The 27,979-nt window shown below is 41.2% G+C and overlaps 1 protein-coding gene across 7 annotated transcripts in view; it reads right to left on the reverse strand.

The window, feature by feature from the left end:
• Nucleotides 1-337: 337 nt before the first annotated feature.
• Nucleotides 338-27,979, reverse strand: part of Nhsl1 (NHS like 1) — a 232,675-nt gene continuing 205,033 nt past the window's right edge. For 5 of the 7 annotated variants that reach the window (XM_048798872.1, XM_015501681.2, XM_048798895.1 and 2 more), the window contains exons 4-8: nt 19,135-19,324; nt 14,559-14,690; nt 7,208-10,483; nt 6,535-6,670; nt 338-2,311 (exon numbers count right to left, since the gene is read on the reverse strand). In XM_048798872.1, the coding sequence (XP_048654829.1) occupies nt 1,576-2,311; nt 6,535-6,670; nt 7,208-10,483; nt 14,559-14,690; nt 19,135-19,324 (4,470 nt within the window). In that variant the 3' untranslated portion in view covers nt 338-1,575. The remainder of the gene's footprint in view (nt 2,312-6,534; nt 6,671-7,207; nt 10,484-14,558; nt 14,691-19,134; nt 19,325-27,979) is intronic. The other 2 variants (XM_048798879.1, XM_015501687.2) reach the window with 1 other exon arrangement.

Consider the following 27,979-nt stretch of genomic DNA (forward strand, 5'->3'; position numbering starts at 1 on the left):
TTGTAAACCTTAGAATGATTTGATGTGTGCAGTCCAACTTTTAGATGAGATTTTCATACCAAAAAAGAAAAAAGAAAAAGAAATTGACAGCTGCACTGGATTTAGAACAAAAATCTCAGTATTGTCGTCCTATATAAGAAGGCAAAACTGTTGTATGTTGCATTTTAAGTATGTGGAAGTCAGGAGGGAAGGAGAGTCGCAAGAACATTACATTAAAATAAATACTTCACACACCTTTCTCCCATATCTAAAAGTGTTGAAATTCTAATTGGAGAAAATTAGAAGGTAGTTAGCAACTCAATTATTTATAAACAAATATAAAAACACACAAACCAAATGATGCAAAAAATCTTTTTAATCTAAAAACTCATTTCCCAGGGCTAATTAATAGCCAAACCCTACCAATTTTTATCAATTTATTTGACTAACAAGAGCTATCCAGCATTTTCTTCAAGGTAAGATAATATATAATAAATTTTGGTAAACTTTTCTAAATTAGGACATAATGCTGCAGGCATTCAAGGAAAAAAAAATAGCAATATTTTTTTCTTTGGTGTAACCAAAAGGATATATCCAAAAGTTAGCAAATGTTGACATTTCAAGTGATAGAAATGGCCAAATGGAAGTTTAAACTCTGGTTGCAAAACTCTTGTAAAAGGAACAGCTTCACCCACAGTTCTGTAGTGCAAGTTTTCAACTTTAATTCTGAAAAATAACTTTATTTAATAAGCAGGAAATAGATTCCATCAGTGTATCACTTACTCCTCTCCTCTGCCCTCACTTCTCCTCTCTCCCTCCCTCTAAGTCTCCACTATCACTTCAGTTCTCCAAGAAGGACTCAGCTGCTACTCAAGGAGGGAATTCACTTAAAAACTGCCCACGCTTCTAAACCTCAGGCTCTAAAAGTCGTGTGTATGTGGCTGCACAGCAGCGGGCACCAAGTTTCAGCATTGCCACTTTCCATGTTTTTGCCATTTTTACAAAAAAGAAACAAAGCCTTCTTCCCCCCCCCCCCAGAGAAAAGTACCTGAACCAGTTAGTTGCTTAGTCTTTACCAGCTCCTGGCTAGCCCTGCCTCCTCTTGGTGAGCATAAATATCCATGTGTTCTGCATTAAGAACCAACCAACTACCACCTCTTTCTTAGAAGTAATGACTTCTCCCTTCCTAGGGAACTCTCATTTCCATAAGCATAATGCTTTGAAAGCAGTCACCACCTAGTCCAGAAGACTCCATTACTCTACCTATTAACTCTGACTTACTTTCTATTTCTGTACAGTATTGTGTGTGAGTGTGTATTTGTTAAAAAGTGTTCAAAATGCACACACACACACACCCAGCATTTTTTTGGGGGAAAAAAACCAAATCTTCCCCAGGAAGCACTTTCAGAAGTTTAAGCTTCTACTTGCTTTGAAGCCACAACAGCAAGTGGCCAGTGAATCCTAAGGGACCCGCAGCTTTGGGGCCCACAGCACCCACGCTGAGTGGGAAGCAGTAAGCCAGGGAAGGGCCCCTCAGGCTCCCTAGAGCGGTGCATGGCTCTCTCCCCCATCACCCGGGAGCGGCCCAATCTAGTCCTAACTCTCCTCCCTCCCAGTGCCCCCACATTGCTCTGGGGGATCCCTGTCCTCTGTCCTGGCTACCCCGTTGGTGCGCCTGGGAGCCCGTGGTTGCATGGAGGTGACAGGCCCCTCGTCGCACAGCAGGCTGCCCTCGTCCATCTCTTCGCCGGCCAGTCCGTCCAGGGAACATGCCTTCGTGCTGTCCAGAGCCTGGTGAGCCCTGTTGTCCGCAGGCTCCACGGGCTCCCCTTCGCCCTCAGAGATGACGGTCATGGGGCTGCTCTGGATGCGGTTCCGCACCCCGTACCTGCTGCTGGCCGCAGAGGGGGGCGTGCGGCTGCGGCCGTACCTGGTCCCGGAAAAGGACAGACTCCGCGGCATCAAGCCTTCGTTCTTGGCCCACTCCTCCTGGGCCCTTCTGTTCTTGCTGGGGGAGCAGCTTGATGGGCTCTCGGGGGTGTCTGGCGCAGGCTCAGACCTGGACCTCTGGAACCGCGGGTCTGTGTTCTTGAGCATCTCTGCCGCCGACATGCGGGCGCTGGTGTCGGAGCGACTCCCCTTTTTCAGCAGCAGAGCTTTGAAGTTGTCGCTGCTGGTGCTGCTCTTCCGCACGCTTCTCTGAATCGACCCCACTTGCTTCGGAGAGGCCAGGCTGGGGGTAGCGCCCGTGGGTGTCACTGGCGGGGAGGGAGAATGGTTTCGGGAGTGATCGTCCTCCGAATCTTTACGGCCAAGGACTTTCCTTTTGGATCTGAGATAACATTGAGATAAAGGTCATTTCTCAGTACTCTCTGCCACAGTCACCCTGACGCTCTAAGCACACCTTCAGTTACTTAAGATTTGCTTTAAAAAAAAAAAAAAAAGTATTTTAACTATGGGAAACTTCAACACCCTGGGGGGGGGGGGAAGTTTGCTGCATTCCTATGAGAATTATTATTATTCCTATGAGAATTATTCCATAATGGCCCATGATGATCATCAACTGTGGCCACTCTCCACTCTCGTGGGAAACAGAACTCAGGTATCCAATTACCTAACACGCATAGGTCCATTTCCAATTTTCAGTAATTGCCATTTTTCAGCCAACGCCCCTAGACTGGGCTGATCCCAAGTGAACTTCTGCTTACCCTGCTCTCTACTCCTGCTTGTCTTGGTGGGTGCTTGTGCCTGAACAGGCCTAACAGATGAGTGGTCCCCATAATATCCTCTAAACTAAGACATGACCCACATTTTAGAACAACTCTAGGGGGTAAAAAAATGATACTTTCTGTCATTCTAGAGTTTGACATAAAATTCATTTCCCTCTGCTCTTACAGGATTGTGTGTCAACCTCTAGAAATCTAGTTTTCCAGAAAACAAAAAAGCCAACTGTGCCACAGACTTTCATGACTTTAGAAAACCTCACACTGATCAGATAGAAAATAAGAGGGATGGGGCAATGTGTGCAAGAGGAGAGGCTGATCTAAGGAAGTATAAGGTTTTCTGTGTGAAGGTCTTGCTTTGGGTCTCTAAAAATCTTCCATTCAATGTGCACAGTAGTGCTGGGAAACAGAATGTGGCAGATGGGCCAAGTGCCCCTTGATGGTTCTTCATAGATAGTTACTCAGTGTGTGACGTCTCTTCAGCTAACTGTGGGTAAACTTGCTATAAGGAATCTTGACACAGTTAATAAAATAAAGACATGGGTATTTATTTTCTCCTGCTACTAAATTCTAGCTCAGGTAGCAGGTAAAGTTTGAGAATATGGTAATGGCACACACAGATTAAGAGGTGAATCAAAAAACTACCAATCTTCTAGCTTGTAAGCTGGGGCAAGATACCCATTCCTGCTGCACCTCAGTCCCTGTACTTAGGGGATGTTTGCTGGATGAGATGAGGTAAAGAACCTCTGGGGTCACACAGCCAAGGTTAAATCCCACCTCTAAAGATTTTCTTGTTGTGTGACCTTGGTCAAGTTAGATTTTCTATTTTGTTATCTATCTGAAAAGAGGAAATAATAGTGTATAGCTCATTTTTCCTTAATAAAGATCAATGCTATAATAGCCATCAGTGAGAGATGTGCTTAACAAAGCTTTGAGTGCCATATAGGAAAATGAGTTCTTCTTTCCTGCCATCAGTCCAGCTTTATTTTTTATATGGCCTATGTAGTAAGGCAGAGGGAAGGTTGGGCCCCTGTTGGCTACTTAGGACACTTTGGTGTTCCAAGGTTGTCTCCCACTTTGGGCTGAAAAGAAGCTACCAAAGTGGAGGACAGGAAGTGATAAAGACCCAAGACAAGGGTATGAGGGTGGCCAGAACTGATAGAACACGAGTGCCTATGGTACCTTGGTTCAATGGTCCTGCTCAGCAATCAACAAGAACAGTGGCCTGGTCTAAGTGAATGACCCATGACAGCATAGAAATAAGCACATCTCAGAATTGTAGAAGAAGAGAAGAATTTAGATAGTCCAACCACTTTGGGTTGTAGAGAAGGTAGCTGAGGTCTAGAGGGTGAAAGCTCACAGCTGCTTGGGATAGCTGGGACTTGAAGGAGTTTCTTTCCACTTATAGCACATGGCCCCACAACCAACACTGCTTGTCCCCTGAAGCAGCTTTGCTCATCTCAGTCCTTTAGGTATTGGTCTGTGGTGTAATTTCTTGTTTGGCTTTCAGATGGTGAAGGTGTCCTGAGGTACATAAAATAAGCTACAACTATGCTTGATAAAAGATATGGCCGTTAAGTGTAGATTTAGAATTTAAAAAGAAGATGGGATTTTAGAAAAGCTTTGTTGGTCCTCAAGAGCAGTTGCCCCTTAAAATCAGAATTTAATTTGAACAAATGGATTATTTGCGTATATACACATACTTATGTATACCTAGGTAGGTATGAATTTTAAAGATGTCTGTAAGAAGTACTCAAACAGTTAACACTGTCTTAAAAGCTAATTACTTCAATAAATATAAAAACTTCACACCTCAACTGGCATTCTACACTTTCCATCTGGCTTTAAATCTGAAATGAATTAATTTGCATTATAACATTTGAAAGCTGTGTTTCAATTTAGATAGCCTTTATTTTAAATTAGGAATTTAGGTGCTGAAGGACATGAAAAAAAAAAAAAAAAGCCCTAAATATCACAGACTTCAGATAACATCTGCTAACACAGTATTAATACTACAACAGAAATCCATGTGTGTCCTTGCTTTCTTTTCAGAATTCATTCCTAAGGCTACTTGGACTTTACTTCTCTCATGTGTACAGAGAATGATACAGACTGGCCAATTTCTACATCTGTAGTAGATGTAACTGTCTAGTAAGAGAAACCACAAAATTTTCAGTTCCTTCTGAAGGCTGCCAAAATAAAATGTAGAAGAGACCTTTGGCATATTTTTAGGAAAAGCATGCAGTCATTTGGCTCCACAACAGTTGGGTTTCCTTGAGACTAAGTATTTAGTACACAGAGCAACCAGGCAACACACATCCTTGGGGCTTGCTATTATAAATATATATTACTATATATTTAGCAACTTAATACATTCCATACTAAATGAAAGACTTTGAGTCTTGGAAGAATTTCCTGACAGTTAAATTCCAATTGGTCTCGTTTAATTCAGAAAATATTTATTGAGTGCTTATTATGTGTCTAGCATGGTTAAAGTTAGAAACATCTGTGTAAACTTCTAGAAATGCCACTAAATTTGGCTTAAAAAGATGTGACATTTTTCATTTCCCTGTTTTGAGAAGTAGTTGGATAACTAGCTACTTTTTCATTTCTAATGAGATCAAGAAGCCAGCTGGAAAATGTTGCAGGGGGCAGTCTTTAGGGTCTATTACACCAATATTTAGGCTGGGAGGCAAAGAACATAATTCTTCACATATTCCTCAATTTGCCAGCTTGGCTTCTCCCAGGTTACATGTTTATATTTGAATAAGGAGTTCCAGGTAAGGACAGCACCATTCTTTGCATGTCATGTAACAGTTTTTTTTTTTTTTCAGCTAAATTCCAAGAATTCAAGGACAGTGCTGACATGGTTGTTTATGTACAGAATCAAAGGATTTTATGCAGGAGGAAAGGATTTTATTTCAGGAGGAAAAAAAGGACCTTGGATCAGGGGGAAAAAGAGGTCTTGACAGCATAAGGGCATTCATAATGGTTACCCAAAAAATCTGAAAGTCTCTGATAACGAAGTCTAGAAGGAAGCAAAAGCTTTATGTATCATTATGGCCTAAAATACTTGCACATGGATAATCTTATCAATTTTTATAATGACATTATTATGGGACCACTCAGCTATAACCAGAAAAATGATGCAGCAAATGAAATGTTAGTGCTCAATCGCATTTACTCTTAAGGTGACCGCATATGAAAAACTAATAGTTTTGGCAGTTTATTTTGAAAAAATGAACCTATACTTTTTTAACTCAACAATTTCCAATGCCAGTAGATGGCACTAGTGGCATATGGTAACAAGCAAATTTACTTCCTTTGCTCCTGCTTAAAAAGAGATGTACTCTTATTGAAACATTTAAGGACCAAAGAAACTATACCATAAAATTATGGTTTTTCTGTAAAATGGAAAAACATAATAATAAACTAAACACCCTTACGAAGGGAGCTCTGTAGAGCTCGTCTGTGCCTCCTAAGTCCAATGCCACAGCGTTTCTCACCTGACCTGGATCACCAGCTGCTTTAATCTGATTCTTGTAAATACACTGTCATATGACTGACACATTGTCTCTTGTCACAGAGCAGTGTCTACCAGAAATCATCATATTAAGACTCTGTTCCCAATATCATTGTCAGAATCAGTGAACAGAGTAAAACAGAAATTGGAGTCAGAGGAAATAAAGGCACAGAAAGAAACGCAGTAAAAAATCAATAATAAAGTCAATGAGCTGAGACTGGATGGCGGGAGAAGCATCAAGAAAACAAAGTAGAGGAACCATTTGGAAAGAAGGAATTATAAAGAGAATTAAGGAAGGAGTTGTGATACCTGTGAATAGCTGCAAAAAGGTCTTCTGTGGTCCTGGGTCTGGTGGGTGTCATCACCTCGTCACTCCCATCCCCCTTAAGGAGGAAGTCGCGGGCTTCTGAGGAGGAGCCGGCAGCATTGGTCTCCAGTGCCCCAGCTGAGAGAAACACACAGGCGACACAAGATGCACAGTGACTAGAATTTCAGTCCTTCGCCAAGCTCTGAAATACGCTGCTTCCCTGCCACTCCTGACAATCTAAGAACCACAGGGAATGCAGTGGGCTCTATAGTTTGTGATTTTACAAAGATGGGGGAAATGACACCAGCCTGACAGCCAGAACTCATTCTTTTCTGTTACAGAACTTGTACTCAATTGCTCTTAAATTTTGTTAGAACATTTCTTTGCAGCTCTTCAGAAGGGAGATTACTCAGTGTTATTTCATACCTAGCCTGCTGCAGACCACCCCCACCTCCCTATTTTATATCATTCTACAAGCTCTTACATTAGACCTGAGTTTTAAAAATATTTCATAAAATGAAAAGTTGGTAATTTAATGTTTAAGAAGCCCACCCACTGCTTTACCATAAATCTTATCTGGTCTACCTGGGTTCCACATGAGAGCATTCAGTAGCCCTATCTGGCTTAGCTGCAGATAGATGATCAGAGGTGCACAGCAAGGGAAGCCAGACTTACCTTCTCCCTCCTGTTCAGAGAGGCAGCTCTCCGCATTGCCCCCACCATCCACACTGTTCACGGCTGGCTCTTCCTGCGTGGGGGCTGGTAAGGCATCAGGCTGTACCATGGGGACATTGGCTTCCACTCTGCTGGGATACAGGGATCCTGCAGCTCCTCCCTCCAGAACTGAGCTGCTGGGGTCCGTAGCATGAGAACCGGCTGGGGCTGCAGAACTCTCTTTTGCCTCTCTGCTGTGCACAGAAACCTCCTCTGCCCGGACAGAGTTTCGGAAGACTTCCCTCCTGTTCTCAGAGGGTTCTGCAGCGAAATCTCTCTGTGGAGGTGGCACCACCAGGAACAGTTTGGGTTTCTTGGAGATGGGAGGTGGCTTCCTGCTGGGTGAAGAGTCTGGGAGAGGGGCAGTGCTGGGGCCAGGCAGAACCTCTGCTTCCTCAGTGCCCAGCCCAGGACTTGCAGCCCCATGCCTAAGGCTCAGAGGGCTGCCATGCTCCGCTGCACTGTCATGGTCACCCTGACTTGGGTTCTTGGCAGGCGTTGGAAGCAAGCTTGTCACAGAGGCAGGCTGGCTTTCACTCTCCATTTCATTTATGCTATTTCGGGATTTCAGGAAAGCAGATGGCTTTAAGTGATACTGTGGAGCAGTCGGAGCTCGTTGTTCCTGAGCCTCTGGTTCAGACAACAGAGCTACCTCGGTGCCCGAGTTCTTTCTCACGGGCCTCAACTGTACCATCTGTAGTGCTTCCGTGGTGATCAGGGGCAGCGGTGGTCTGCTGTTCTCCTCCTTGTTTGAAGGCCGCCTCAAGGACTCCTGGGAGGACCCCAGCTGGCCAGAGCTTTTGAAAGAAGGCCTGGTGTCTTTCATGAATTTGGGGTCAAGCGGTGGAGCAGGTGGGGGGTCTGAGCTCGATATGAAAGGTGGAGGCAATGGCAAGGAAGCCAAAGAGTCTTGAGGGAAGGGGGGAGGGGGGAGGCACCCGTCAGGGGGGCAGCCGAAGGGGGTGAGAGCTTCTGGGGGTGGAGGGGGGAACTGAGGAGAGTGAGGCAGAGGAGAGCCCTGGGAGCAATCTGCTGAAGGAGGAGGGGGAGGAAGAACAGGGGACTTGTCAGCAGGATATGGAGCTGGAAGAGGAGGAAGAGGAGGAGGAGGAGGAGGAGGAGGAGCAAGGGCCGAGGACCCTGCTGAGTCTGACTTCTTCACAGTGCCACTTCCTTCAGTAGAAGTATTAGAGGAGAGAGAAGTGGACGATGAGGACACGGACACAGAAGAAATCAGCGAGGATTTTCTTTCTGGTACCTTGGGCTTGGCCTTCACCTTCCCATTTGCTGGTGACGCTGATTTTAAAAACACAGGCACAGGGGTGAGTGCTGTGGGTGTATTCGACTGGCTGGAATACCCACTGGACGGAGAAGTGACTCTCTGTGACTTCTCCGGTGATGTGATCTTTGGTTTGACTGGACCACCAGGCACTTGGGGCATTGTGGCCCTGGACCCCTCTTGGATGTGGCGGACTGGCCCGTTTCCAGTTGGTGCCCCGCTGCTGGCTGAACAGCCCCCTGCTGGGTTCCCCAGGTCTTCTTGCATGCCTGTGTAGTCGATGTAGTAGCCCCAAGGGTCTGTGTACTCTGACTTGACACTGCTTGTGTCGCTCTGTGAGGGTGTGACCCCGCACAGGGAGTAGACATTGGGGTTGGTGGCAGAGGTCATGCTGCTGCCAGCGCTGACTGTGCTCTGGCTCCGGGAACGAGGCAGCCAGGGCTCCTCCAAGTCACTGCAGGGGCTCTGTGAGGGTGAGCTGCTGCCCTTGCCTGGGAGGCTCAGCTGCAGCGAGTGCTGAAGTGTGGCAATGAGGCTCTCGTTGAGCACCTGCCCATTAGTCTGGGTCTTCTTCGGGATCCTGCGGAGAGAGTCCGTCCGGGAGGGTGGCAGGGGAGGTTTCTTTGCTTTCTTCAAAGAGATGTTTCTAGAAAATGTTTTATCATGGTAATGTGGCCGGTCCCCTTGGCTTTTCTGAGACTTTCCATCGAAAACATTGACCACGCTGTGCCTGGGATTCCCAAAGCCATCGCTGCTACTGCACAGATTCCCAGACCCACGTCCAGGGTCACCATGTATGGATGTGGAGTAGCCGCCGTGATCTTCTGAATACAAGGACCTGGCATCCTCTTTGATGGATGTTTGGTCTAAACTGCAGCTACTCATGTTACTTGTGGGGGTGGAGTAACCAGGAGTGGCCAAATGTGGCTTCAGTGGAGATGCGCGCCCGTTGTCAGAGGTTTTGTATTCCCAAGGCTCTGAGCTGCCATGCCCTCTCTCCCCTGAATAACTAGATTCACTCTTCCCATCCACATCCTGGGGGTGACCCGGGAAGCTCAGGCTGTTTCTATAATTATAGGGCATGGCTCGGGACCCATTCTCCCTATCTGCTGGGGCATTTAGTGAAACCTCCGAATCACAGAGGGACAACAGTGTGGTAGCACCAGGAGAATGATTATCTAAGGCCATGGAAGGATGTCCCTCACCCCAGTGGTGACTAGGGGCCTGATGATCCTCTTTCACAGCGTGTCTAGAGACGAGGTGGTCTCTGGATTTCATCTTGGAGTATGAGGATGAGCCGGTCATTTTACTGTCCAGCTGCCCTGCACTCTGAGCAGTGTGAATAACAATGACCTCTGAAGAGGACAAGAGCGTGGCATTTGGGATGATGCTGGTAGAGTAGGTCGCATGAGGAGAAACCACACATGCTGGGCTGGTTATGTTTTCACTCTCAAAGTGCCTCAGCTCCTGGGATTTGGGCCTCAAAAGTGGCCCTGTCCTGGAGGCACCTCCTAAATGTCCTAAGTTTTCATCTCCTTGTGAGTGAGCCCTCTGGTAGCGGAAAGTGCCCTCCATGTCTTCTGTAGGGCCCAGGGCACCCAGTCTTGACTCCAGGGAGTGAGCATTCACTCTGGCTGCAGAACGTGGAAGACTGTGGAAGCCAGCATCGTTGTTCAGACGGGAAGGGCCCACAATACCCGCCGAGTCACTCAGCACAGACATGTTGCCCGAGGAGCCTGAGAAGTGGCTCATCTGGGCAGCAATGCCAAGCCCCTTATACGCCCTGATTCTTCTCATGGAAGGAGGTACAACTTTCATGTCCTCAGTCTGACAGCTGGAGTCCCTGGTTTCTGAGCGCGGCCCAGCAGACCGGCAGCTATCAAGCCTTCCTAGCGTGGAGTAGTGGTCTGGGGTGTACACTGAGTGGCCACCAACATCATCTTGGCCAGTGCCCAATGCTGGAGAGAAAGCAGAAAGAGGCTCGTTACCTGAAAATAGGAATCTACAGGTTGTCATCTGTACCCTCAGCCCCTTCTGACTCTGTTGTAATTAGAAAAGGTCCCCCCCCCCCAATTTAGTTCTTTTTTTTTTTTTTCCTCCTGTAGGGACCTAACTGAATTTAAATAGTTCCGGATATCTTCTAAAATAAAAACCCTTATTATCAACTTCATACATTTATTTTCTCTTTAACTTGTACTTCAAGTCCTCCCCTTAGAGTTGGAGAGCTGCATGTGGAATTCTCAGACACTCCCTTTGAGACCAAGGCTGCTTGCTGAGTGCTCTGTGGAGTCTGTACTTTTCAAATAACCATCTTTCAGTAAAGACTTCAATGCGCCCTTTCCCCCACCAGGGGATGGCCCAGCAGTGACCCAGAACTATCTAGTCATGACCCTCTTTTCCCCCCAATAGATGAGTGTACTCGTGGAACAACAGGGCCACAGACACACCATTTATGAGGGATATTGGTATAAAATTGTGTTAATTACATCTGATTCTTTATGTCAGGAGGAAATCCTAAGAAAATGAAAATTGATGTACAGGCCCATCTGTGTTTCAAACATTTCATTATCCATCTTAAGCCATTATCATCTGTCTGTTGGTGACATTCAAAATTCAATAGCAATCTGTTGTGTTTTGGTGCAGAGAGAGCAGCAGGAACTGATCCAGTGAGCATTTCCTCAAATCAGGATTATTCATTTCTTGGAGTCTTACAACCAGAGAGTAGTATGTTAAATAGAAGGAAATAATCATGCAGAAAGAGAAGGAAGCGGACATGAAAAATTGTTCAGTGTAGATGCACAGATGTCAAGCCACCCAGAAAAGAACAGAGCTTAAAAAAAAAAAAAATTGTGAAGCCAAGAACTTACTCGAAGTGTACTGAGAAAATGAAATCAATTCTTAGAACAAATTAAATCTTTAAAAATAGTAGCAAAACCATGGCTCTATGTTGTTTGTCTTCATTCAGTAAGAAATATATGTGGGGACATAGCCAAACATAATTATATACGAACAAAATGATCCTCTCTGATTCTAGAAAATCAAACCTTGTAGCACAATATTCAGATTGATTTCTGTGTAGTTTTAAGAGTCAGAAAAATTCAAAATTTTGTCTGATTCATTTAAATGAAAGGCAACAAATTAATCCTCAGATAAAACTTGGAAGTAAATATTCAAGATCATACTTGGATTTTTAAAGTGCTGTATGCTGGCTACTATCCAGAGTCCAGTATTTATGGATTCTGAAGTAAAAACTAATTAAAACTAAGTAAATTCTAAGCAAATAAATCACTGTAATTCAAGGAAGCATCCTTGTATGGTTATTTTTTATTATTATTATTATTATTATTATTATTATTATTATTTAATCCAATCCCTGATACCTGGGCAGTGTGGAGAGCAAGGTATCTTTCCCAATTGAATGCTTTTCCTTTAGAGAATCATTTCGTTTTTTGTCTAATTTATCTAGCCATACTTTCTGGTGTTTTCTATCTAGATGAAGACCAATTTAAAAGAAACAATAAAGTGTCTGTTTCTGATAATCATTAGGTAAGTAGTACAGACTTGCAAACCACAGTTCTCATAAGTCCAGAACGCTGGGAGACATGGCAAGGTAAACTAGAGGTCTCAAAAAGATGGGGCAAAAATATAAACCAATATTTTTGCTTAATTAAACTCTATTCAAATGTTACTTTCCCTCATTCCATCTATCAGTCCTTCAATTAATCTATCTATTAGAAATTAGAGTCACTAATTGTCTATTAAAAAAAAAAAAAACTAGCTCTAGCTTAGATAGAGTTCTCTCAGTGGCTCCAACTGTCATTCAGGCCATGTCATTGGCTGTGCAATGACTCTGTCTCATGTCTAGCAACAGTCACAACCCAAATGATGCAGGGAAAGCTATTTTCTTTCCTCCACCATTAGTGGTGGTTCCTTGTTACATGCAGAAGAGAAATGAACATAGGTTTCAGGGACCCAATCATCAATTTAAGAAATATTAAAATTATAGAAGCTAAGATTTCCCTAGCTGGACAGGTCACTGTAGTAAGATCCAAGTGGCAACTGAGTTACTGACTCACACTGTGAGTTCAAAGTGATGAAAGTTTGTAACTGTTAGGTTCCAGGCTTCATATCACATGTCATAGCCACGGTACATACATCATATGTACTTATGTGTATGCACATCTTATTCTTCCACTTTTTACACAAAGTCATCCAGCACCTACTTATCCCAAATGGAAATCCACTTAAAAAACAGCTTACCTCAAAACATTAACCTTGTTATCTTATAAAAGTCCTGTTTGTCCTTAAAGTCACTCCTTTGGGTTAAGGCACATCTCCTAAAAAGACCAGCTAAAGTACATTACCTGAGTATGATGAGGAATTAGCCTATTAAACACCTGCTGAGCATACCAGTACAGATCTCAAATGTGTTAGCTGTCTCAAGAAGAAAGAGTCTGAAAGAATAATCCACAGCTAAGTGTTGAGAAGGAGAAATCGCAGGTGACATTGAGGCATAAGTTTGGAGAAGGTGCCTGGAGGACTCAGGTAGCACAGGAGCAGCATGCTGCACGAACCAAAGACAGACTTCTCAAATTCCTTGGGCTCAGTCGCAGCCCTGCCTTCGTTTCTACCAAACCCTTCTGTTATGGAACGGGACAAGCTCCTGCACACCAAGTGCGCCTCAGGAGCTACCTATAGCAGAGGCAAAACATTGCTATTCTTGTCCTAATGTTGCTATACTCTAGAAGGCGCAGAATAGGTATTGCAGTCAATGGAAGTAAAAGAGAAAATGCCAGGTAAAGAGGAGCGTGCTCTCCCCACTCCCAGGCATTAAGCAGGGGTGATGGGGGAAAACGTTTGTGGCACTGGAAGCCAAATGTGACCTCAAAGTACTGCAATAGAAATATCACTATTGTTCAGATAAGCTCATTTTGACCAAAAGACTAGTAAGCAATTTCAGAAACCATGATTCTGAGTTTCCAGAGTATAATCTTTAATAGTAAATCAAAGTAAATAATATAAGGCAAAGGAACTATGAGGTCATAACCCACAGATTGGAGAAAGAGGAAGAGGCAAATTTCAAGATAGGTAGCATTATGTTCTCCATAACGACAACAGTGGCTACTACATTAATAGTAATCCCAGGAACCAAGTGCCATCACATGGAGAATTTTACTTAGTCCTCAACTAACCCCATAAAGTACACCCAGTCATATCACTACCCCATTTGTGGGATGAGGAAGTAGACTCAGAGGGGTGACGTAATCTCACCCAGAGAACAAGTGGCAGAGTCAAAATTCCAACTGAAGAAGTCTAGTGCTGGAGTCCTGCTCCTGACCTAGGAGCTAAGCTAAACTGCCCCTGCGGACATTCCTGCAGGGCCTTGTTAAAGGACAGGGAGAGGAATCTATTACAGAGAAGAGAATGAAAGGATTATCCAAAGGGCATAAAAAGACAAGCACAAGGACATCAGGTAAGCCAACAGTGAATGAAACGACTTTTTCTACCAGCCCCCATTGGTTTGATCACAGGTTGCAAAACACTGAATAAAAGAGCTATGAGTTCCATTGATAGTAACAAAGGTACCTGACACCCAACAACTATTTTCTGTCATAATGACATTTACGACTATCAATTCATATTGCTGCCTCTCGTGAAAAAAATGCCACCAGCACGTCAGTGAAAGTACTGAAATCCACCCTCGTAAGGTGAAGTCCAAGAATGAGGTTTTGGTTCTTAAGAACTTAAGATCTACATGAACAATCAGTGTAAATATGGAAATAATCAGTGTTCAAGATGCCTAGAGATGACGGCAAACCCAATTTCTATCATCCTACTTACGTTTACACAAAAGCTCTTCCCTGTTATCTTGTCCCCAAAATGCAGTAAATCATCTGTAAGATTTGCACCTGGTGCCTCACGAGGGAAGAATCTGGCCATTAGAACATATGGATTTGACCAGCACCACACAAGGTTAGCTGAGTAACGCCGAGCAGCGAGGAGGGCAATGGAATGCAGTTCTACGAGCCATACCTAGCTCCTTCTGAATGTTGTCTGGGACTCCTGTAATAGTCTTTCTCCTTTTGACTTTCTTCGGTCGTCTTACCAGAGTGTCTGTGTAAATTAGAGACCGCCGAAGGCTGGCCTGGCGATCGAAATTCTCCCCTAATGCAGAGCAGTAGAACAAGCAAAGCAATGTTATTTTCAAGCAAGCTGACACCATGCACTTTCTTTCCAGAAGCTGGTTGTAAAATGATAAGAAGGGATTAATAATGATGTTAGCCAGTCATACGATGATGAATGCTGAAGGGCGAAAAAGGAGGGGAAGCACATTATCATCATAAGGCTGTTTTCCAATTTCTGGGTGTATGTCCTTCCCAAAGGACACACGTTGATCTCATCTTCAAATGAGCCAGAGTAGCAAATATGAGTTCGTTAGAACACACTGAAAGAGTGATTCTGTGTCATTTAAAAAAAAATGAATATTTTGGATTCCTCTGGCCACCCACATCACTCTTTTTTTTTTTTTTTTTTATGGGAGGCAGGGTACTGGGGATTGAACTCAGGGGCACTCAACCACTGAGCCATATCCCCAGTCCATTTTTATATTTTATTTAGAGACAGGGTCTCACTGAGTTGCTTAGCATCGTGCTGTTGCTGAGGCTAGCTTTGAACCCACAATCCTCCTGCCTTAGCCTCCTGAGCCATTGGGATTACAGGCATGGGCCACTGTGCCTGGCTACCAACATCACTCTCTACATCAGCATGTATGTGGTAATGGCAATAAATATGCTTTATTCATCTGGTCATCCAGCAGAGACCAATATAATGTCTCATCTTTTGTGATGACACAAATAATCAAGAGTCAGAGCTTTTTTCTTGGATCAAGGAGGCTGACAATTTGGAGAGGCTGTAGGAATGCTCCGGCGTGAGATACAATTGTAATAAAAAGTGAAAAGCCTTATAATGATAAAGTACTGAGACCCAGTAGCACCGCTGTTGTCAAAGCTGAACTGCTTATGATCACTGTTGAAGGTTAACCTTAACTTAGACAATCAAACCTGGAATGCCACATCCACAGGACTCCTTTCTGTATAAGCTGGTGTAATTAACACACCACAGGAAACCATCAAGTAATAAAATTTGTAAAAGTTTGGTTACTGACTGGTCTATTTTAAACTACTTGCCAGTTTATAGCACTGACCTTTTTACATGGTTATTCTCCTCAAAAGGAGATTTTTTAAAAATACATATTTACACACAATCACATATTTCTATCATTCTTATGCACAAGTATAAAAAGAGTCACTCTTTTTAGCAATACTGAAACACATTCGTAATGGTATGCTGTGGACGACATAACTTCTGTCTGGATAGTAATAAATTGTGCACTATGTAATCAAAACAGAATAAAAGATCTGAACGATCAAAACATATTTCAACAGACTTAAACAAACGCTGCAAACTTGCAAATTCTTGCAACTTTGTTCTGAATGGAGAAAAACAGAAATGATTGAGAGAAGAGCCTGAAACACCAGAAGGTACCACCGTTGTGATAAATGGGTCATTTATATGCAATAGCACAAATGAGGCTTAAAAGGAGCCAGTCATGACTTCAGTGGTTCATTAGTTCTCTGCGGCAGAAGAAGAAATCCCTTGTACCCAGACATTAAGAATGGACAAAACATTAACAGAAAGTTGCAGTTAGTCTCCGGTTTTACTTCTAAGACAAAAACAAAAGGTAAAACCACCCAAGCTTCAAGGAAATGAAGAAACCATATGAGGATAATCATCTACAACATACACCATTAAAGGCATTTACTCTCCACCTTGAATGGTGACCTAAAAAGATGATCTCACCTGCTGGACTACACATTTCTTGAGAGTAGAGACCATGAGTCATACTTTACCAGCCCCTATGACCTAATGCCTGGCACAAAGTAGTTATTCAATAAACATCTATTGAATTGAATCACTCCCTTTCATTGAAAAATGGCATTTGATTATTCATGGTTTGTATTTAGAAATAAACTTAGGCAGCATTAGGAACCAAGGCAGTTTGTAAATCATTTAAGTATATTCACTCACTCTACTTATCTTCCATGTAGAAGAGTTGTTATCCCACACGGCAGATTATGGAATGAATATATATATGTTATTTTAAATTACTTGCCAGTATGTATGCATGTGTGTGTGTGATACACACACACACACACATACATATATATATTCTTTTTAATCTTAAATATTTTTTTCTCTTCAATTTTTAGAACAGGTCAGGTCCCCATAGGATAGAAACTAAAAGGGATTAAATCACATTTCAAGCCAGCAATCCACTGTGCTGATGTTCTATACCTCTAGGTCTGGTGGGCTTAGCTCTGGATTTGAAACAATATATTTATGTTGTTTATGCCATTTTTTTTCCTGCTGAGTCTTACTGAAAATCAGACTAGAGATCAATCCTCACTCAAATTAATGAGCACATGATTCCTTTCAAGAAGCTTCATATTTACCTCAGAAATCTTCTAGGACTTTAGAAATATATAATTTACACAGCAGGGAACTGTATAAACTGTATCAGTTCAACCAAAGTGAAATTTTGAAATTTTATTGCTTTTTAGACCAGAAACAAGTCCTTTCAGAAATATAGGTGTGTATGCGAACACACAGATACAGAAACTAGATCAGTAAGTATGTAATTATTATATTTAATTTTATCATTTCTGTAAATGTCCATGACTCAGTTAAAAACAAATTATATTTTGACATAACTTATATTGCTCTTTTTTTTTTGAACTATCATTCACCTTTCCTAGGTGGCACTTAAAGGTCTTCTTTTAAATGCAATGTAATTCATGTACATTTAGTCATCAAGCAGGAGAGAATTAAAACTCAAAGATGTGACACCATCTTCTGTTGTGAAAATTTATTTCATTGCAAATAATTCTTTATTCCTGGAATGCTAGTTACTCTATTTTAAAATCCCCTAATCTCAAGATAATGCATTTCATCCTAATTCTATTAAGAATTATCATATTTCATTGAACAGTCTTCTTATCTCATAATATTATTTGAGACATTTAATCATCTATAATTGCATTTCTGCTGCATTTAATCAATCAAATAATGTCATTCTTTTTCTAATAGAAATATGTGTCCCTGTATTTCATCAAGCAGTGAACACTATCCATTGTTATTTCATTCTGCAACAAAACTACTTATAAAAATAATCTTTGAAAGGTATGAGCTAGGTGAAGGAGAAACACATCATGAAGATCAACAATGCTGTTTACACAGAAAATGGAGTAAGACATGCTGTTTCTTTAAGGTACAAGTGTGAAAAATGGATATGGAATCAAAAATCATTCATGCATTTTAATTAAATTTCCATGGAATTCAAAATAAGAGTTTTGAATGTAATTTTGGAATATCCTGCAATGGTTTTTTTTAAAGCTTCAAAAATTATCAAAACATTATCAGTCCCTATAAGCTCACCAAGCCATGGCAAAAGGCTTCCTAAAAGTAGTAGCCTCAGAAAATATCAAAGAGTTATGGGTTTTCAAACTCCTTTTTAATGAAAAATTATCCATTTATCACCTAATTTTTTTAGGGTCTATAGGCCATGCTTTGTGTGGACTGATTACCAATGACTCCTGCTAGGACTGCTGTTCATCTATTTCTACAGAACACACTTCGGGTGGGGGTTGGTGCTAGGAATTATACCCAGGGCCTGTGTAAGTTAAGCATGCTCCATTCCTATTAACTCTTACCATTCCTCTTTTGGATTTTATATCTTCCCCAAACCACTGACCAATTCCCCCTGTAGCTACAGAAAATTTGTGAAAGATTATCTTTAAGTTTGATGTCCCTCATTATTTATCACCTTAATTATCAGAAATGATTAATGGCTCAGTACAATATTCCATAGTTTCTGATTTAGCAATTAATATTCACATCCCAAGCTAATGTAACATACTATAAAAAACCGTTTATTCAGAAGCAATGCATTTTTACTTGAAGATTGTGTAATTCAAATTATAAAAATTAGAATATAATTTTATCACCACAGTGAAATCTTTTAGAATATGTTATAGTTACTGATTCATTTGATATTTTTATTTCAAGAATTTTTGCCCTTTTTTACTTAAGGAAACAAGAAGGTAACAAGAAAATCTACCAGAAACATCACAAAATAATTATTTCTTCACTTCTACAAATATTACTTAAAGTAACCCTTCAGAAGGGAGTAGGAGGGAATATCTATTTTCTTTCTCAACCAGGACCACATTGAGAAGATGTTCCTATGTAACCGAAATCTTAATAAAAAGCCATACAATTTAAAAAGCCATGTTTTAGATGAAAGGTTGAACCATCGACTTCTTTGACACCAACCTCTGGTGACAAAGTCATCTGATCTAACAGACAACAGATATTTTGCATGCACACACATATGTAGTTTTAGTATTCCCTTCATCTGATGAAGAGCTGAAGTTAGACCACAGCTATTCCCTTTGGTGTAAAAGTGAAATGCTAAGAAGCACATAACCAACAAAAATCCACAGACATTCTCCCAAGGACTTTCTCAATCTGTCTACCAGGCAAGGCGTACCAGTTATGTTAATAGGCACCACGTCAGCCTGGACCGTTTGGGCTTGCTGGCGCATCTTCTCTTCTGGTGTTGGCAGTGGCAGTGACTTGGTCCAGTTGGTCTGAGTGTTAAGGTCAGAGTAGTCACCTGAGGTTGGCGTTTTAGGTCTTCTGATGCCAATAAGTCTTTCTTCTGATGAAGAAAGAGAACACTGCAGAGAAAACAAGAAATCACAACGTGTAAAAAGCTGGCAGGAATGTTTTTTTTAAATAATATGTTTTATTTTGAAAAATTAGACTGATTTAAAGAAAGCCAAAGAACTGAGCACATTTCACAGAAGCAATGATTTGCAAGAAAACTGCATCCTCTTGAACAAGACCCATAATGTATATGATTCACCCTGGCCCTGGCCTGTAAATTGTGAGGACTGCAGAGGGTATTGCTGATCCACAAAATCCTTTATGTTCTTCCAGTTTCCCCGGTTTTTGCTGTGGACAGAAAGCTCAGAAGCCTAGAGAACATCAGGGCTGCAGCCATTAGTGTCCATTTGCATGAAAATTTAGATTTGCTCAGAGTAATTTCTAGCCTCAATCTTATTTCCTTTACGCTCTGACCTCAAAGAACATTTAAAAAATGATAGAGCTATTGTTGTTCAACTCTGTGAGCTCTTCTGAAACCATTTTTTTTTCCCCCTGGGGGAAAAAAATCAGTGTGAAATTGTTGAATTAGAAGAAGCTGACGAAAGCCCTCCTTCTGAGCCTTATCAGAATTCCACAAAAGCATTTCTAGCAGTGTCTGTTTTGATACAGATTAACATCCTCACTCAAGAGCCCTTCTTCCCACAGCACCTTAGAAAGTGTAAGCAAGAGAGTTGTGTTGGCAAGCATTTTATGAAGGACTTTGACATGGCTCGTGGGCAGCTGATTCTGTGACAAGATGAACTCAGAATAAATGCAAAGTGCTTAGAAACAACAAAAAAGGTAATTGACTTTCGTGGGGAAATGGCAGTTTATGATATACAATAAATGTATACGAACTGTTCTTCAATTTTAGACACTCAAACTGAACTACCACTTATGAAAATACGGTATTTAAATACAATTTTACTGAAGAATAAAAAGCCAGAGAAGCTTCCCAAAGGGAACTTCAATGTAACCAGCACACAGATCAGTCTACACCACTCCCAGCCACCCACTCCAGATGAGGGTAGTTGCTCTCAGCCTTCTAACACCACAGCTGTGTTCGGCCTGTACTTGAACTTTCTATAAGAGGAATATGCTGTTTTCTTTTGTGATTCAGGTTTGTGAAGATTTATTGACCTTTAAAAGGCACATTTTGATGTCTTCTGGATTTAATGTAGGTTTCTAAGAAGATATAGGAAAGAAATATGCAAAAATGCATCAATCAGAATTCTCAAACACAAATGTCATCACTACCTATTGTTTTTGAATTTATCTTGATGCAAAATATCTGCATTTACTTTACTACTAATAGAGCACCACAAATTTGACAAATATTACAGGGGTAGGGCCCTAGACCAAGAATCCAAAAAATCCTGTTCCAAAACTGTTTCCTTTGCTGTAAACTGGGGTGACACTATTTATCTTCTTCATCCACAGAGGTATTCTGAGGACTTCAATGAGCTGATGAAGGTTAAAGTGTTATCACTTTGAAATACAATGGACATAAGGGTGGTGGTCATATAAATGACTTTAGAAAAGCAAAATCCAGACATTGACAAGTACCCCTTCTAGAACAGAGAGGGTAACAATGATAAAGCACTGTGGAAATAAAAACATCTGATAGCTCAATCTATTTTTTGCTTGATATTTTTAATATATAAAGCACATAAAATGATTATGTTGTTTCTTTTCCACCTAGGGAAATTGTGAAATTATGTTTGTAATTAAAGTGACAAATATACTCAATTTATAAACTGTGCATATGTCACTGATGTCTTTTTTTTTTTTTTTGGTACCGGGGATCGAACTCAGGGGCACTCGACCACCGAATTACATCCCCAGCCATATTTTGTATTTTATTTAGAGACAGGATCTCACTGAGTTGCGTAGTACCTCACTTTTGCTGAGGCTGGCTTTGAACTCCCCATTCTCCTGCCTCAGTCTCCTGAGCCACTGGAATTATAGGTGTGTGCCACTGTGTCCAGCCACTGATGTCTTTTTATGACATTAAATTGCACCCTATCCATGCATGCCTGATCAGATTCTGGTTAAAATGGTAATAACTCACACAACTTGTAAGATAATCAAAGAGAATTTTGAGGCACCAGTTAAGCTCTCTGATAGAAATCGATAACTTCAACCTTTTTATAGTTCTGACTCTTATTAAGTTTGACTAATAATACATATTCTCTACCTGTAAAATACACACACACACACACACACACACACAAATTAAGATTATTTTATTTGAGAATTTTATGGCAGTTTATAAAGTCACATATCTCTGAGGTTGACTCTCAATCTAGTAAGAATTTTCAATCTAGTCACTCTCTAATTTTCTAATAAATGTACATAGAAATGACTTTAAAGGCAACCTTGAAAAATAGCATAAATTCTGAAGGCAGTAGGAAGCAAGTCCCAACCAAAAAATTCTAGAAGGAAAAGCAAAGCTCCAGGCTGGTGAACAGAGTAGCAACGGCCTGCAGCAAGGGCTCCTTTTCCAAGTGACACCATTCACCCAGGAGGGGCGGGGAACACTGCTGTTTGGTGCTCAGCAGCCCTACTAACCTACTTTCCTTTCTGTTGGCTGATAATGTGTCAGAATTGATAACTTTCACAATGAAACAGCACTTTCCTGTAGTATGGGTTGCCAGGGGACAATCACCAGGGATTGCTTCACTATGACAACTGACAGAGGGAATCCATTTTAAAAAGTACTCCCTTCTCTTGCAAGAAAACTTATCAGAGAAGCAGGACTCAAATGCGGTTGTTCTATAGTACCACCATCTGCCCAGGATGAAGCCAGGGTGGGTGGCTGTCAGAACGATACTGCTCACATTCCTCCTGCAGTTTACAAATATGAGAGGGGCGCAGGGGAAACCTGCTGTGTCTTAATGGCAGAATATAACACACTAACTCCAGTAAGATGGACACCGCTATGATTCACATCCTGAGTGGCCTCCAAAGGCCCAATGCTGGAGGCTCGCTCTCCAGCCTCGTGCAATGGGGAGCTGGCGGGACGTTTAGGAGGAAGGGTCTTGTGGGGGGTTTTAGGTCACTGGGAGGCAGGTGTCCTCAAAGGGCATTCCAGCCCCTTCCTGTTTTCTTTATTTTTCGCTCACTGCCTATGAAGTAAGTGGCTTTACCTACCACTGGCTTCTGCATCAACACAGGCCCAAAAGCAATGGGGCCAACCAGCCATGAACTAAAACCTCCAAAACTATGAGCCAAAAAAAAAAAAACCAACCCACTTTCTTTTATAAGACATGTGATACATATGATAGATCATATCATATATTTGTTATAGTGATGGAAAGATGACTAGTACAACGTGGGAGTGCTCTGGAATACTGGCCTCTTATCTGGTCTCCATACTCCGCTGTGTTGACCACCCTCTCTCATTCCTTCCCTTCCAAACATCTAGTCTCAACATAGCACTTAGAGTCTTTGAGCAATGTAAGTCAGATGTAAGATCATTTTGCTCCTCTGTTCAAACCCTCCAAAGTCTTTTCTATGATCTACGAGACCATACCTGATCTACCAACTGACCCACTGTTATCTCTCTGACCACATCTCCTACTATGCCTCCTACTCGACCCCCACCACCCTCCTTGTTGTTCCTTGTATATCCCATGTACATTCCTGCCTCAGGGCCTTTCACTTGCCTCCCGCCACACACTAACCTGAAATGTTATTCCCTTAGATATCTACCCAGGTAGCATGCTACTTCTTTTTCTTCAGGTGTTTACTCAAAAGCCCGTTCTTGTTGAGGGGGACTTGTGTATTCAATTTCAATTTCTTCCCAATATCTTATGTTCCCCTCCCCTATTTTTCTTTCTCTTCAATACATATCATTAGCACACATTTATTTTATTTATCCTATTTGTATCTCCCAAGAGACTCTTAGTTTCATGAGGCTTTAAATCAGAATTTCATAGAAATGTGCTTCAGAATTTTAGCTTTGAAAATTCAGTAACTGCTCTAAGCCCTGTCCTGAATTGTAGTTATTGGCCTTGTCTGATCAAGAAAGAAGCAGGAGCTCAGAGAAGGAAAGGTCACTTCACGTGTGGAAAGTTCACAAGTGGGAAGCTAACATTAGAACCCAGATCTGGCCCCCAAATCTCTGCTGTGAGACAGTGTCCAACAACTACCTGGCCATATTTAAAATAAATGACCAGGTCCTCTGGTCTATAAAGAAAACCTCCTTTTACAGCTCCAAATAGGAACAGAACCTTTAAAAAAAAATCTATAAAGGGCAGCAGTGTGGCAGAGCAGATGGAGTAAACAGCAGTAGTGCCATTCTCCCGACCCCATCTACCAGCTGCATATTTTGAGCAACTCCATCTCCTGGCGTAGAGAACAGAATGACCCAAGCAGTGTTCATGTGCTTCATGCTAATGAATCCCTCAACACAGGGTGACTCCATTTTTTTCTTACTCTTTTTAAAAATATATTAAGTTTGACACTGCCTTGCTTTCCGAATTTAAATGCAGTTTTTAGACCTAAAAATGGGTCAATAATGCTTATCAATGTGCCATACCCTGGTCTTGGAAGGAATGGACAGTCACAAATGGAACCCAAGAAACCACAATTCCTTGTGTCAAATTTACAAAGGGCTGCACTGGCAACACCAGCAGTACTCTTCTGGCTTTTGGATGCCACAAGACCTGTATTTCAGAGACCACGAGGTTCTGCCTGGAAATCAGACAAGCTCCCACCAGATGGCCAGTGGGGCCTGAAATGTGGCTTCTTTGGCAGAACAACCAACTGACACAAAAGTAGGCTTAATTGTGAAGCACAGATTAGCCAGATTTTTTTTTTTTAAACTTGCTCTGCTTTTAAAAATTAGAAAACCAAAACATAATCAGAGCTAAAACTAGCATTTATTTAGCAGTTATTACATGAAAGTAAATGAAGAACAGAAGAAATTATATTGCACATTATTTAAGACGCCAAACTATATTCTAGTTCTTTTTGGAAGACACCTAGTCTTTGTTGTTTTTCTTCCCAGTATTAAATTTCTCTTGTGTTGACTGTTGATTTTCAAGATCCTAGAGAGTTTCATAATTTGCCAAAACTTCTACAATGTTTTTTGGTTTCTACTCTCAGTATATTTAGGCATGAGACCCTAACTTAATTCTGTTCTTCTTGTGTTCATTATTCCCCTTACTGCCAATAACAACAGAACAAGTGTGGGTGGCAGAAATGGGATCCACAAAGAAGGACAGACACAGCACAGCCAGCAACTCCAGGATGGTCAATGGGGGACTTCCACATGCACATTATCAAAGAACTTCAACTAATCCTTTATTAGTTGAAGTTCTTTGATTATTTATATATATATATACACACACACATATATATATATATATCTTACTTATGTAAATTACATCATAATAAAACTGTTGTAAAAGAGAAGACTTCTTTTAATATTTTAAAAACCATACAATATTAAGCAAGGGATCTATTCTCCAACATGCAATTTTCTTCTTTCCCCATCTACAAACCTAGATGCTTTGTCAAGAGCTCTAAACTCTCTTGGTGTATACTGAATATAAACATTTTAGATTTTGAACTATCCGTATTAGTGACTTTTCCTCACAATAACAATAATACTTAATCGGAATATGATTGTTCATACAATATAGAAACTTAGGCAAATTATATGTATAATAGACACACATATATATAATAATAAATATTCAAGAACTCACTATCCAACCCACAGCCTGAAATATTGCTAATACCTGTGTTAACCTGCATGCCCCTCCCAGATCCTGTGTCTTCGATTCTCCAGAGATGATCACTAGCTCAAATTTTGTGTTCATGACTTCTTTACCACTTGCTACATATGTATGTGTGTTTGAGTGTATGAATGTCTCAATGATAGACATTTGTTTTTAGATTTTAAAAAATTAGTAGCATTCTCTCTGAGGTGTTTTTGATGTTGTGAGAGTCAATAATTCATTCACTTCACAGGGTGTACGTTCTGTCTTGTACCACGTTTGTTTATCCATTATTTTCCTTCGTGTTTTCTCAACAATTCAAATTTCCCATTAGACTGTCAGGAGGAGAGGGCTGGAGAAAAGGGCTCTATTCCCCTATATATCTATAACAGGATGGAAACCATGGGCTCTGGAGTCATAGATCTGGATTTGAATCCTCTTTTTGCTTTGGGGGTGATGGATGGTTCACTACCTTAATTGTGGTGACAGTCTCATGTCAGAATTTATTAAGTTGTACACTTTAGATATGTATAGCTTACTTATGTAAATTACATCATAATAAAGCTGTTGTAAAAGAGAAGACTTCTTTTAATATTTTAAAAACCATACGATCTTAAGCAAGGGATCTAATCTCCAACATGCCATTTCCTCATCCATGTTATGGGCATAATCAAAGCTCCCCTGCACGGCAGCTGGGCACTGAGCATATTCTCTGGCACCTGAGTCTTCCCATGTGCCAGGTGTTCAGTTCAATATTAGAAGCACAGAGCTCAAAAGATCTCCCAGCCAGAAGAGAAGGCAGATATGAAGAGTCTGTTTACAGCATACTGGCACGTGTCCAAGAGAAACCACATGAAGTCATTGGAGATACCCTCCTTGGTGTGTGTGCACAAAGGCCCCGGAGTGAAAAACCCCAATTTTCTCATTCTCACCTGCAATGGTACAGAGTAATAAGGTGCCATAAATTGTAGAGCAGTGAGCACAACAGCCAGCGTTGATACCTGTGTCCTGAAACTATTCACTTAGACTCAGTAACAAATGATGATTTTAGAACCAGCATTTCTAGACTATAAACTACCCAGGCCAGGACTGTGTCTGTATCCTGAGACTCAGCAGCACCCATCTTTTTTTTTTTTGTGGGGGGAAGTCATAGATAAAAAATGAATGAATGCCAGCTAGATCAAAGATGGAATGAGACATGACAAAAGCAGGTATAATAAATGAGAAGCACTTGAGTAGTTCATTAATCTTGCCTTTGATTTAATTAACATGGTGCAATGGAAAGAAATACAAATCCAAGAGGCCCCACATGCTACCCTCCCTTCCTGCCGCTACCACCAATGTGATTTTGCAAAAGTGATTTCATATTTCTGAGCCTCATTGTTCAGTTCATTAAAACAATAGTAACAACCACTACCATAGCTATCTCACAGGGGATTCTTGTGCAACAGGAAATGTGATCTGTGAAAAGCTTTGAAAATGTTCTAAAGTGTTCTGCTACTATTAGAAAGTTAGTAACAGTCTGACCACTGAGTAGAGTTCTATTAGATGACCTGTGAAGCCATAACAATCAGAGAGTTTTTAGTAGCTGCTGAAATCTCTCAAATTCATTGCTTTAGGCAGGAAACCCTTTGTGGGTGGAATAAAAGGCAGGATGACTGGAAGAGTGGCCAAATTTTCATCAAAACAGACATTGTGTATTGATGTCTGATTTGAAAAGTCAAGTGGTTTAATAACTGATCATTGTCATTTGAGCACAGACCATGTGCCAGGCAGTGGGCTACGGGGTTTTACAAACATTAATTCACTTCAACCTCTTAATTCCCCGCCAAGGTAGGAGAGGTGGCCATGTAATTTATTATCAAGACCCAACACCTTTGAGAGGGAAAGGGGGTGCTATTAATAATTACACAGGATGGCAGCTGCAAACCCGGGCTGTCCTGAGTCAACCACAACATGTGGTTTCTGTCTCTTCACAGGTGAGGAACCTGAAGCTCCCATGGGGGACAAAGCCACCAGCAGCTCCAACAGTTGGGAAGCTGCCCCAACCTGTGCTCTCAGCAACATAAACCTTCCCTGCTTATAGTTACGGCAGCAAGGCTACCGCCCTCTTCTTCAAATTCTGCCTTCAGATAAAATAATTTCCTTCAACGAAGCCTAAAACAGACCCTGAGGTGCCAGTTCAAAGAATAACAGGAAATAGAAAAGAAAAAAATTCAGTTTTCTGTCACTACCATCAAAGCCAACCATTTATTTGCCAAAATTCCATCTCTTTAGGGGTGAATTTTTCACAAAGGTTGAGTAACTCATGACTGACATCCTTTCCCTAAGACAATGGGGCCTCTGTGACTGTTTCCCAGAATCGGTGAGCACACCGTCAACTGTCACCCCACAAGGGCCGCTGGAGAAATTCCCTATCGTCTCACAGCAAGCACTTTGGCACCTATAAACAGACTCCCTTCAAATACCTGAAAAACCTCTTTGGAAGGACTTGGTATATACTGAAACCCCAAGTGGGGGTAAAAACGTCAAGACAAGAACAAAAAATACAATGACTTACTCTTTCATTTCACAGGTAAATTAAAAGTCATCTTCTGGGATTTCTAAATTCCTTTGCCAACAGCATTTTATCAAACTGCATGTTTACTATTTAGATGACACACATAGATAAATGATTGGGAATAATTTGAACAATTAAAAAATTTTAGTGCATTATAGTTGTACATAATAGTGAGGTTCATTTTGACATATTCATATATACTTCAATCCCCAGTACTGTTCCCTTCTCTCCTCTCCTCCCTTTCCTGGTCTCTTCCCTATATTCTATTGGTCTTCCTTCCATTTATTATCTATTTATATATTTATTTATTTTTAATTAATACAGTTTAAGCAAATTTTTTCTTGCTAAATTACATTAATGTCAAGGACACAAGTGGATGTTATTACCAAAATACCTTT

The sequence above is a fragment of the Marmota marmota genome, unplaced genomic scaffold, assembly GCF_001458135.2.
Source record: "Marmota marmota marmota unplaced genomic scaffold, marMar, whole genome shotgun sequence".
NCBI classification, from domain to species: Eukaryota; Metazoa; Chordata; class Mammalia; order Rodentia; family Sciuridae; genus Marmota; species Marmota marmota.